The following is a 13,870-nucleotide window of genomic DNA, read 5'->3' on the forward strand; positions in this document are numbered from 1 at the left end:
TTCCAAATGAGGTTCTGACAACACCACCACACTGAAGGGACTGCAGAAGGAGATGCACAGCCACCATGGATGAAGACAGATATCCTTTTCCTGCCCTACCTCCTCTCCCCCTTCCCTGCCCTGTAACAGCTACTGTTGGGATCCCTCTCATACCTGTCTCCCCCGAGGCCTGGATCAAGCCTGGGCACACATGGGACCCCGAGGTTTAACAAAACTAAACTTCTTCCCTCTTTCCCCAGTTAAAAGGCAATGTCATGGGCCAGAAGTTTCCTTAACCTCATCTTTCATACATGGTTTTGGTCTGTCATCCAGGACGATTTTAAGAATGGCAAGGTTGATTTGGAAGGTTGCATTAAGGTTCTTCGAAAAATGCAAGTATATTTTGATCAGACTCATTTAAAACATCTTGTCAAGGTACGTATATGTAGATTAAACATTAAATACATTCAGAAGTTCAGTTACGTGTTGTACATTTGCTGACGTTTTAAAATTAATTTTTTGAGAAGTGGATTTCTTACTAATACGGTGTGCAAAATCAGCACATAATTTTTGTTTCTGTGTAAAATAGATAGCAAATGTCTTGCTTTAGGATTCAAATAATTTAGGTTGGAAAATATAACAAATGTCTTGCTTTAGAATTCAAATAATTTAGTTTGGAAAATACCTTTCAGATCACTGAACCCAGCCATTAATCAGACACTGCAAAGTCCACCACTGAACCATGTCACTAAACACATCTACATGTCTTTTAAATACCTTCAAGGAATGCTGACTCAGACACTTCCCTGGACAGCCTTTTCCAATTCTTGAAAACCCTTTTGGTGTAGAAACTTTTCCTAATATCTAATCTAAACCATTCCTGGCACAGCTTGAGGCCATTACCTTTGTCATATTGCTTGTTTCTTTGGAGAAAAGACCACCACCCACGTAACACCACCTCTTCAATACAACATAATGGTGTAAAATGGATAATATATAAGTTTTAAACCCCCTTTTTTTGTAACATGTCCGCATTTGAGAAAATGTAAAACATTCTGGTTCCATCTGATCCTGCTTCTTCTGTGATCAAGCTAAGGAGCCCAGACATGCTTGTCTGATTCTAGACTGTGCCATTAGAGCAACTTCCTAAAAATCCTTTTGCCAGGAGGACAGCATTGACTTTTCTGAGTTGCTCAGGCTTCAGACCAACATAGATCCAGGGCACATTTGTTCAATACTTCACTATACCTCTTCTCTACTATTTAAAAGGTGTGCCTGAATGGATAGGAATGACACTTCCAATGCCCAGGGAAAGGATTGGGCCTTGAGATATAGCAGTGTTTAAGAGATTTCTATAAAGTAGGTACAGCTAGAAATTGGACTTACAAATAAGTTAATTTAGGGTAGGTAAGCAAACTACGAACAAGTGGCTGTTGTCCCAGTGAGCAAATACTACAAAGTTGAGTGCTTTGGATCAATTTGGGTTTACATGTTCTTCAGGTCTCTTCTAGTGATGACTCAAAAGTTGTACGATTTTTCCTTTTACCTCAATTTTTCCCCCCAAAATAGCTGTCTGTTAAAGTTATTTTTCTAAGGGAATTAAACCAAGTGGCTATATATATATATATATATATATATATATATATATGTGTGTGTGTGTGTGTGTGTGAGTGTGTGTCCCTGTGAGTGTGTGATTCTTTAGAGAATCTTGTAACCAGCTGGCTGATTCCGTCCCAGTTTGGCAGAAGAGTATTAATGATGGCAAGTCAGAAACCTTTAGGTCACATCATGCCAACAGGCAGACAGGCAGAGGGAAGGCATTAAGATCTCCTCACTCTGTCGTGTTCCTCTCTCATTGTTCTCTGCCTTGTCAAGCCAAGGTAAAAACGGCAGCATGAGCTCAGCACTTGCTAAAGAGGCCTCCTGTGGTTTTGGAACTTGCACTGCATTGAGAGAATTGCCAACCTTGAGAATCTCATGAGATCTTAAAAGTATTTCCCAGTTTCCTCTATTTCCACCCACTTTGCTTTCTGACAGAAAGTTGAGAGAGATGGTCTGTTGTGGGTAGAAAAGAGAGTAATTATTCGAGGATGTCACCTGCAAAGAACAAGTCTGATCTAGCTGTATTTAACATATTATTCTCAATAGCATGATCCAGTTATTTGTAGCAGTACTGTTAGGTATTCCATGCTATTTAAGAGAGATTTAAGTGTATTCAGGGTTTGGGGGTTCAAATATTTGATCAGTATAATAACATGTAAAAATGCAAAGAAATCTGGAAGGGAATCTTACTGACATCATTGTCAGTAACTGCACATCAACAGTTAATCAAATACACATAAATACATTTTATAGAAAACATAGTTTATAAAGAATAATCTGCTTTTTTCCTTGTCTGTTCTTTTTGAGTTTATTTTACAGTAATGCTCCTTTGAGCAATATCAGAATTATGAACATTAAGATTTTTAAGGAATAATACATTTTCATATAATTACTCTCTAGACTCTTTGTCTAGATACTTCTTTTTCTGAATAGCTATAATTTGATGTGCATTAATAAAAAGAAGAATAATAAAAATCTACCAAGAATAAATTTATAACTCTCTTTTTATAGCAACATGATTTTTACCACTTTACTTTGCAAAACTCTCCAGTGGAGTATTATAACCTGTCTTTCATCAAGAGGTAACTGAGATAGAAGCTTTAATTATTTGCCCAGCTTCTCTTAAAGGCAATGCCTAAGTGAACATCTCTCAAGTCCTGATAGACTGTGCATTTCCAAAAGAAGTTGGTTTTCTTTTCCTATTCAAGGATTATGAGAAAATTTGCTGTTTTCTTAAAGATGGTAAAATTAGATTGAGGATATCAGTCCTAGATGGGGGAATTTATCAGCAATAGTGAAATTGTGTGTAATTAGCATTTGTGTTGGAATACTTTCCTCCTAGTGATTTCTGTTAATAATAATAATTATAGTTCTCTTTCATAAACTCCAAGCAAATGCTGCAGCACTGGTTTATAAGATTTCTCTCTAGAACTCATGAAATTTACTTTTGTACTTGTTTCAGTCATTTAATATATCCTTACTCTATTGTACTTATCCAGAAGTACAGTAGGATCTGTACTGCATAGGAAGGAGCTGGTAATATATCTTTGAACTTTTAGATTTTATGGTATGGCTTCAGAATTAATCTAACTTAGCAATAATCAAAAGTCTTGACTAAAGTCTTGATCAAAGCCAGAGCTCAAGTAAGTAATTTCCTACTTATGGACATTTTTGGGAAAGTAAGTACTGTGTTTTAGATGCTGAAATTTACCCTTTTTGGTAGTCTCAGTTTAAGGAGTCAGCAATTTGGAATTTTGATCTTACAGTGATAATCATTGAGGCAATAAATTGCCATTTATTTGTGATTTTTTCTCAGCAATTTTGTCAGAAAATTTCTCATAATTAGGCAACTTGTAAGAAAAATGCAATCTAAAATGTTAGAAACATTTATATTTTGTATGCACAGATACTTATTTTGAGTAGAAGATTTTAAAGGAAAAATAGAATTGTTAAATCTGAGAAAAGTATTTAAGGCAGAAATGGTAAAAACGTATTCTACTCAAATTCTTTTGCCCTTTTAATTTTTCTAGTGGCTTTTATACTGAAACACTGAAATTAATTACTATACTAACATTTTGTAAGCTCTGTAAAAATAAGCTTACAATTTAAGAATTCTGCAAGTGTGAATAATTAATCTAAGTTAAACAGTCTGGCTTGTCAAGGATAGAACATGATGTCATAGGTTATTATAAAATAGCTTGTCTTCAAACTTCAATAGCATTTCTTATTTGATGTGTTGAAAGACTTGGATTTCATGATAATTTGGTCATCTTTATTTCATTTTTAAGATTACTTATGAAAATTTAATGGACAGTATTTCCAATATGGTCTAAATTGATGTTGGAGAGGTATTATGGTAAATACATTTTCCACTTGATAATTTTGGTGTTGCAAATTTATTTTAATGCACAGTGTTTTAGAGATTTTGCATGTGTTTTAATATTGCCTATTCGTTAAATATAAATTTCTTGTAATTATTTAGATGCCATCATACGATCCACTTTAATTTATATATTTTTAGCCCATGAAGTCAAATGTAAAATTTGAAGAATATGATCTGATAACACACCGTTGCCCATGGGTTCCTCTTTGGTTCTCGCTCTTAGGATCATTTATAACAGAGTAGTTTGTGTCTCTTTGTATCATCGCATAACTTTGTATTCATTGCTTTTTGTGCGGATTTTTTGGTTGCTTTTTTTTCAGGAAAGACTTCACAGACAAGTGGGACTGTTTATTAATGTGGACGACTTCAAGGCAATTTACAGAGCTCTTGTGCACAGAACTGAGTTTCATGATATCTTCCTGTCATACTCAACAGACGGCAAAGTCATACCAGACACCCAGCTCGCTAAATTTCTTATAAAAGAGCAGTTTCTTAGAAATTCTAATGAAACAACGGCCTTTGAAATTATTGCAAAGTATGAGCCAATCAATGAAGGTATGCATGGTTCAAGCATTTGGTATCTCTTATTTAGAGTGCTTCTGTCAGTGACTGGGGTTTGCAAGAACCTCATAAGTTTATTATTTTAAAAGCAAAGTATTTTTGTGCATTTATTTTTTCTTTCTGTGTTTTAATTTATTTTCATGTCCTTTTTCTACTCTCTCCTTTTCTTTTTCTTTCTGTCATTTATTTATTTTTTTTCATTGTCATTCCATGTATTCTGTGCTTCAGCTCACTGATGGTCATTACAAACCATTCTTAATTTGTTTTTCTTAGGATTCTTATCTTCCATTGTGTTTGTCTGCCCTTTATTCTGTCTTGCCTCCCTTCAGTCATTTAGTGACAATGCACAGCTGCAGACAGGGCTTGTCCCCTTAACTTACCTACAGAATAAGCCCTATGTAAGATCTTCGTGGGTGCCCGATCACCCTTTCTGGATCATGGGAACTCTGAGAGGAGGAGAGGTCTATGAATCTGTAACATGTGCATTCTTCAGCTATTGAAAGCTGCCTCAAATTGTGGTGTAACATTTCTGCCGTGTTTCACTGAACTTAACTTGAGGCAAAATTTGCAACTAAGCTATGAAAAGTACCTAATTTAACTGCATTTTAGTGCAAACTGTTACTTTATTCAGTGGAATATGAATCTCAGATGTTTCTTTGGTTCCCAGTCTCTGAAAATAGGTGGATTTGATAACTGGTTAAGTAAAATAAACCCAAGGAGAAAGTATTTATTTTGGGATAATAACCCTGAAATAGCTGTGCTGATCCTGTGGTGGAAGAAGAAAATGGATCACTCTTTCAATAAGAAACAGAAGACATTTGGTGTTTCATTAAGAGACACTTACTGTCCAGTAACACTTACAAAACATGTGACCCCTTATGCCTTTACTCTCTAAGGTTGCCTTTCAAATTAGACTCTATTTTGTTGAATACATTCTCCTCTTTCTGAAGACTGCTACATTTACTAATTAATTATATAAGTTACCAGGTTAAAATGTTCCTTTTGTCGTGTGTGTTTTCTCTTTTGATTGGAAAAAGCTATAACGCAGTGAAACAATGAAAAATCTTTAGTACGTTAGAAAATAGATTATTAAATATCAACTGAAGTTTCTGTAGTTTAATTTAATGTCTGGTTTAAATTTCAGATTCTTGGCCAAATTCTTGCTTGTTTCTTCATCTGTGACATAATTGTTTTATAATTGGAAATAATCTTGCTGAACAAAATAATAGCTGTATTGTTCATGCTCCTTTGAGTGAACTAAAACTCCCACTCAAACATATATATTGGAAAGTTCCAGTTATGATTGACATGATAGATGATTCATATAGTGTTGATAGACCATTTTGTGTAGCTGTTGTTCTGAATTTGGTATAGAATATTCCCCATCAGGATGATCTGTTGGACTTATCTGCCAACCTTGTCCTGTGTATTGCAGAAAGGCAAAAGGTCAGATTTTGACACTTGATTGACTAGTCTGCTAATGGTAATAACCATTATCTGATGAACATGATAGCACCAGTATGTCAAGATTAAGATGAAAACAGTGACTAGATTTTATATGCAACTTTGATAAGTTCATCTATAACATTTAGTGGATTGCCAGCATTTGTGCAGAGAGAGAAGACTTTTCAATGCTATTGAGCCAAGTAACTCTGGATTAAGTTTCTGACGATATTGTAGCTGGTTCAGGAACAGTATGGAATATATTACTCTTCCTTTTTTATTGTACAATTTACATGTACAAATGCTGCATTAACAGACTTGGGTTTTTTGGTTGGTTGGTTGTGGGGTTTTTTTGACTAAAAGCTTGCATTTTGGCAGAAAGAACCATTTTTAAGAAATTGATCACAAAATATGAAGATGTGATTCACACTTGACAATTGTGTCTTATTAATATCCAAATGTCAGTTTTATTCTGCACAAACATTCCATCATCTCTCCATTTTATTATTGATTTTGAATAGAAGTCCTGAGTCATTAAATGAGATTAAAGAAAACATGCCAGCTAAATGCACCTTTTTTTAAAGCTTGGTATGCATTTCTTTTACAAAAAATTATTGCTCATTATTCAGTATTTACATGGATAGGATTAGAGGATAAGAAGGTGCATCCCACTATTATTTTCAGTGTAGTGCCATTCAAAGACTCTGCTTCTGTCTCTCTATTTTCCTGTTAGGCAATACAAAATGAGGGCAAACCACAATCCTGTCTTGGAAAACTTGCTTACTTTGTAAATAACAATAAAAGCCCGGTGCATTTGTCAGATAAAGAGATTAAGTAACCCAGAACGTATTTGTGAATAATAATAAAAAAATCAGTTTATTCCTAGGATATACAGTCTTTTAAACTTTGTTGGGTTTGTTTGAGGGGTTTTTGTGTGTGTGTGTGTGAGAGACAGAGCAAGGTGGAGAACATTAATTTGCAGGAGAGAACATTTGATCTTATTGGCCAATGTAAACCAAATTTAACAAAGTAGAGATCTCAGCCAAATTCCTACAGATTTCACAAAAAAATTTATGGAATAAGAAAGATGATGGCTGGCTCTGGGTTTATGAGACACAAGAATTCAGATGTGTGAAAGGGTGTGTAAATGTTCAGCCTCTGGAAAAGTTTTCAACAGAAGAAGATGATTATGAGATATAAGTCCTTAGAAAACTAAACTGCAGCTCAGATACTTTATTCCAGTATGCACCAGTTGTGAGTCAGCAGGAAAATAGTCTCCCTAGAATATAAACTCAGAGTAAGAAAGAAATAACTGTAGTCTTACTTTAGTCAAGGAAACAATTCTCTCTTTGCTGTTCACTTAGATTGTTTTAGTCTGCCCTTAAGTAGTAAAATTTTGTAGTATAGAATTCCATCTGATATTTCTCTCTGACTTTTAACAATTACTGAAAGCTTCCTTCTTCCAATATAGCAGAGTAACAGCCCTGTCTCTGATTGCAAGTGTTTGTCATGAGTTCACCCCTAAAAATTCCCAGCAGACGTGTTTGTATATATTTCAATATCTCTGGTGGCCAGCTAATATATAAATTTAATTACTAATTTAGCTATTGGGAAACAAAGAACATACACATCCATTAAAAACATGGCAAAGACACTTCTTCCCATTTCCTAGTCTCAAATTCAGTTCAGGCTCTTCTCACCCTCTTTTCCTAGTCTCTACTTTGGTCCAGACACCTCTGCTTCCAGCTGCTCATGGCTGCAGGTTGTACTCAGTCCCTTCAGTGAGGACAAGGCATTGCAGGAGGCTTTGGGCAACACGTAGTGACTTCTTACTTGTTTTGTCTGCTTCAGTGTGGATCCTCAAAAGGCCTCAGTCTCTTCAAGGCAACAAACATCTTCTAAAAGTTTTCATTTTTTTCTTTCCATAAAGAAAGCAAAATACTTTCGAAGAAGTTCTGAGATAGATAAGAAAGCAGAGTGTAGTAAACCCTAAAATTAATGTATAATGTAATCCAAGTCTTTCAAGTACTCAGGTTATGTATGACATGTATATAGCACGACTGATATGACACTATTTGTATATAGGGCAGAGCTGGAGTTTACCTTAACAGGAGGAATGGCTAAAACCATAAAAAAAATAGATTTGGAAAAAAATTATTAATAAAATATATTTCAGACTATTCAAAAGAGGAAGACAAGAACAAAAAACATTGAACTTTGTAAGCAGAAAGAGGTGACAAGAAGACAGAAATATTTTCTAGCCTTCTCTTTTTCTTTCTGCACCAAATGGATATGTGTGGACACTAACTATTGCTAAAGGATCCTAATGGATACTGATGTTCCTCTCGGGACAAAATGTGAGGCCTTGATGAAAGTATCTTTTCACTGCAGAATAGTTATGGAAATTTCCATTTTCTTTAATGTAGAAGGAGAAAATGTCTGTAAATGGTCAGAAAATAGTATGACTGTGCTATCCTCAGAACTTAAAAGCTCACCCTTCCATTTCTAACTAGTTTTGGTATCTTTGTCAGACAAAGATAAAACGTTGCTCTGAAGAAATGCAGTAGTTTTTTTCCCTTGGTATGAGAGGGGTGAATGAATAGCATACCTCAGTTCACAGGACTGCCCATGCTTAAAATTTTGGAAAAACTTTGGAAAGTTAATATTTTTCATTAATTAAAAAGATAATTTCAGGAAAAAAGAATTGTTAGTAAATAACCCCTCCCCTGTTGCCCAAGTTACCAGCTTGATGTTTAATTACACAGATAAATACACAGAGCATGAAAAATAAATTATTCAGAAATAAATACTAGATCTAATTGATGAAAAGCCTTCACTTCAAAAGAATTAAGTCTACAATTAATGTAATTCATTATAGACAAAGCATCGAGGATGAATGTATTCCGTTATGAGCAACATGTAAAAAAAATAAAACTGTGTTTTAAAGATCCAGAAAGCAGAAACTTACTCCAGTTGCTACAAGTATTGAACAGCATAGTGTGCACTTGTGGATAAGTCAAAGTCAAGATATCAAATAAGATACAATTATCAAGAGTCATCAGGGTAGCAATGTCTGTCTGCAAATATGTTAGTTAAAAGAAGACCAAAAAATTCTTGATGCACTACCTAAGTATAAGCTGATGCCTAATATTATTAATTAGACCAGAGTAAGACCTCAGTCAAAAATATAGATGAAACAGGATAGGACATGCTTAAATGACTTACTCAGATCAGAGAAGAAAGGCTGACAAATCGGAGTTCTTAGCAAATGGACTGTAACGAGTTTGACTAATACAGGTTACCTTTGAAGATAAGTGGAAAATGGATGATGAATTGAAAGACTGGGAAAGATCAAATGCAATATCTGCTTTAGAGAGGGACCATCCAGGGAAGTAGACACAGTTGGTTATAAGTAAAAAAATGGAACAAATAATAAATATGTATGACCAGTAAGATGGTAAGGAAGAGGAGCAGTTTGTCAGGACATCCCATGAAGAAGTAGCATCCAGTTTTCTTCTATGAGAGAGTAACATATAATAAAAGTTAATATTATCAGAAGTGTAAGAAAACCTGACCTAAACAGTAAGATACCCTGAACTGGATTTGTTTCTACTGGAAAAGAGGGGAAGTGCAATAGCAGTCTTTGTATGTCAGAGTGAAGAAAGAGGAGGGGAATAGCAGGAAACAGAACAAATATTTTGGACAGCAAAAAATTTTCAGGGTAAACTTCTCTTATGGAAAACTTTCTAACAATAGGGTTACTTCAGGGTTGAAATGGGTTTACTGGGTTGTCTTTAGATTCTTCACCAATGGGTGTCTGTGAGAATAGCTTCAAACAGACTTATGGGAGGAATAACATTTGCTTGGTTTAAAAGAAAGCTGAAGGTCGGTATAATGTCTGCAGAAGCTTCATCTTTATTTTCTAATTCTATTTTTCATTTTAAAACATTGCAAGTTTTCTAGTTCAAAAACCTGTGTAACTTAGAAATTTTCTATGGATTCTCATTCATGTGTAAAACTTTCAGTTTGTGCACATACTGAATATCAATAACTGCAATTCTAACTTGGAAATTCTGATTCTTATAGCTGTATTAAGAATTACACAGGTCAGAAAAGGGGGTTTTGTGCAGGTTTTTTTGGGGTATTTTTTTGCATTCCCAACCTCTCCCCAGGTTTGTTTTTGTTAGCATAAAGTAATCTTGGATTACTTATTGCTTTTATATCACTAGCCTACTATGATGACAAAAAGGTTATTTTACAGTCAGAACTGGGCAAAATCCCTCACTAATTCAAACTATGTTTTGAATCAAAGCTGACTTTTGAGATTATATCATTTGCAAAATGATTGCATTCAAAACATGGCATTGTGAGCAGCAGTTGGCAGTGTAATGGCTCTACTTGTCATTAAATCAGTTCAAAACAAAACAAATGGGATGACTATGACTGGTATGGAGGCAATTAGCTCACTTTGTTATAAATGCAGTAATGTAATAAGCTTGATTTGCAATGCTGTCTGGGCAGTCATTTCTTTTGTTAAGATGCTATTTTTATTTCAAATATTTCTAAACATTGTCAATATTTATTTGGAATTTCCCACCACTGAGAAGGATGTTTGGTAGGAATCATAGTTTCTGCAAGATTATATTGACAGTTTCTGGCTGACATTTTGGTGAAGAATCCCTGTTGTTTTAAAAGAGAAAAAGAAGGTTCCCTTAGTGTATTGACTGGCATGTTACATTCCAAAACTAAACAGCAAATATTTTCGTTTATATTTAATTAGGACTACTGCAAACTCTTCTAACTGGTATCTACAGAAGAATAAAAATATCATATCACATTTATTTCCTCCCAAAGGGTGAATCATATCCATTCATCTCCAGAATCGTGCATATAATGTTTGTTAGGAATTTTCCAATTGCAGGACAGTGTTATGTTCTATACTCTTTAGCAGTCCTCAGAACTGACTATTAAAAATTATGAAAGTACATAGATAGAAAGTCTCAGTTTACCTTCACATCAGAGATTTTTTTTGCCTTTGTTTTTGCTCAGTGAGGAAGAAAAAGCAGATGTCATTTGAAGGATTTATACGGTACATGAACTCAGAAGAATGTTCAATATTTAAAAGCGAGCACAAGACCGTCTATCAAGATATGGACCAGCCATTATGCAACTATTTTATTTCATCTTCTCACAACACCTACTTGGTGTCTGACCAGCTCATGGGACCCAGTGATTTGTGGGGATATATCAGGTATTTAGATACTGATTTTTAATACTTTAAACATTCTTTAGCTGTTTTTTAATGAATGCTAAGTCACATATAATCCTCCTTGGCAATAAGGAACAAAGCCATCACAGATACAAGCTGAAAATGTGAAAGTGGTATTTTATTTTGTGTATAGACTTTTCAATATCTTTGCCAAACCATCTGTTCATAGTCTGGAAACAATCTATTTTTTCACTTACATCTCAAAAATTCAACCTTGCAGCAAGTGAAATCTATAGTATGGTGCACAATATATGATTAAAAACGTTTTTAATCTCAATATGCCATGGAATATTAGATAACTCCCTGATACAAATATACAATTCCCGGGCAAACTCTATTCTGATCAATATATAGGATGTAAGGGTGCAATAAGTTGGGGTATGTCAGGGATATCCGTGATCAGTGCATGTTGCAAGTTTAGAAACAACAACAGCAAACTGTGAGCACTCTGATAGCCAGGAAGAAGAAGAAATTTTGCAGTGTATGACTCCAAGATGATGATGACAAGGATGCCCTAATGCCAAGACAGGGAAGAAAAAAAGGGATGATGTAATAAAGGCAGCACAGAGAGGGTGGAAACTATTAAGAATTTGGAAGAGAATTGTCCAGCTTTCCTATTATTTGTACTACGTTAGTGACATGAAAGTAGTTGGAACTGTTATCTATCTGAACGGGCTTTGTTTTGGTTGCTCTTTGAATATTCTGTAGTCACTTGCAACCATCAAAAACTCTACTGAATTTCTAATAGGTTTTGAAATTCTATGATGTTAGCACTGCATTGCTGAAAGTAATTACAAAGAAGGTGAAAAGCCCCATTTCTTCAGCTTTCTCTGCTATTAGTGTGAGTAAAATGCTAAAATCAGCTAGAGGCATCTTTGAGATATTGTAAACATGCAGGGCAGCATGTAAAAGATTGGTAATTAAGTAAAATAGTCTGCAAGAAATGTTTCAATTAACTTCAAGGCAAATATTGGAAGCTTAAGACCTTTAAGGGATGTCATTAGCATAGTAAATATTAAAACATTAAATTTAAGGCACCTGAGAAACTTTAGCACTCTCTCTTAGAAATAAGGCAGAGGTAGAAACAACTCAATTACATAAACACCAAGCACAACCGGATTCTCTAAGTGCAATGCTGTTATTTTTAAGTATAGTGATCCTCAAACTTGCAGACAAATTCTGGAATAGTAATGGAAAAAACCATTTCAAACATTTATTCTTCTCTTTTAAGTGACAGCTTGAAATTATACAAAAATTCCTTTATTGAAATCTTTGAGCCTCACTTTTAGTCTCTTAATGAAGGTTATTTAGGTGATTCCCTGTTCTTTCATGCTCTTATATAATTTATTACCTAACTTGCCCAAGATAACAAAAAGTATTGCTCTGTCTCATATCTGTATAATTCTATAGGATTTCTTTTTGTTTATGATGAAAATATATGGGGTTTTTTTTGTAATTAATCAATGTGCTTGTAATCAGGAATACAGCAACTCAAATAAAAAAGTGTGGTATCTTTCTTTTGACTGTAAAATTGTTTCTCTTGTTCTTTTGAAGTGCTCTCTTAAAAGAATGTCGCTGCCTGGAACTTGATTGCTGGGATGGTCCCAGAAATGAACCTGTCGTATATCATGGTGACACTTTAACGAGTAAAATTCAATTTCGTTCTGTAATAAGCGTGATCGAGAAGTACGCATTTTTGGTATGTATATACCTGAGCATGTGCATATGAGTTGGTTACAACGGGATGCTGGGGGCCGTGGTTGTTGTCAGAGATTCTCCAGGGGAAAACAGTCTGAAACACAGTGCTTGAGGCAGTGGGTGTTGTTGAAATTATTACAGGAAAATTGTGCTATCTGTCTTGATTTTTTTTTTAAGGAATAGTAAACATATTTTACTGAGTGATTATAAACCCAACTTGTTATAAAGAATTCAGGTGATCTTGCTCAGCTTGTGGAGTGGAATGCTAACCTGAGATCATTTGAGCAAGGACTGAATATAAAGCAATCAACCACCTCAGAATCAGTCTGGTGTTTTTCATATATTAAATGAATCGGGTCGGTCCCGTGGTGTAATGGAGAGCACTCTGGACTCTGAATCCCAAGGTCATGAGTTCGAGTCTCAGTGGAGACTGTCCCCTGGCAGTTCAATGCCTCCCTGCCATCTGATCCAGTCAGATCTTGGATGCTCAGCAGGGTCGGCCCCAGTTAGTATCGGGTGCTGTGACAGTCCCGAGGACTTCACTGTCACTGTCCAAGCTCGCTTGGCTGTGGCAGATGGACCTTAGGACTTAAACAGTGGGGCCAGTTCTGCACATGCTGTGCCTCACCTAAAACATCCACTGGGCAGGCTGGAAGGGCTCAGCCACATGGGGAGAGCCCTGTCCAAATCTTTGTTTGCAAAGTTTGGCCATACATACATCTTAAATGAATATACTTTGCTTATTCTTCTGTTACTATCAGCTTGTCTTACATCCTTATGAAATAGACAAGAATGTGAGATTGTAGCTGAATTTGAGACTTAGTCCGTTTTCGATTTCCTCTTTTTTTATTTTGAATGTTGAACCTGATAAATGTTACCAGCTACTGATGTCTTTTTGTCAGGTGACTCATTAGGGCAGTGTCCCTTCTGCCCAT

At 35.2% G+C, this 13,870-nt stretch overlaps 1 protein-coding gene across 1 annotated transcript in view; it reads left to right on the forward strand.

Annotated features, from left to right (window-relative positions):
* Positions 1–65: 65 nt before the first annotated feature.
* LOC139669947 (1-phosphatidylinositol 4,5-bisphosphate phosphodiesterase zeta-1-like) overlaps positions 66–13,870 on the forward strand; it is a 46,175-nt gene continuing 32,370 nt past the window's right edge. The window contains exons 1-5 of the mRNA XM_071550938.1: positions 66–79; positions 291–414; positions 4,285–4,519; positions 11,018–11,219; positions 12,792–12,936. Coding sequence (XP_071407039.1) covers positions 66–79; positions 291–414; positions 4,285–4,519; positions 11,018–11,219; positions 12,792–12,936 — 720 coding nt within the window. The remainder of the gene's footprint in view (positions 80–290; positions 415–4,284; positions 4,520–11,017; positions 11,220–12,791; positions 12,937–13,870) is intronic.

Source organism: Pithys albifrons, chromosome 3 (assembly GCF_047495875.1).
Source record: "Pithys albifrons albifrons isolate INPA30051 chromosome 3, PitAlb_v1, whole genome shotgun sequence".
In the NCBI taxonomy this organism is placed as follows: Eukaryota; Metazoa; Chordata; class Aves; order Passeriformes; family Thamnophilidae; genus Pithys; species Pithys albifrons.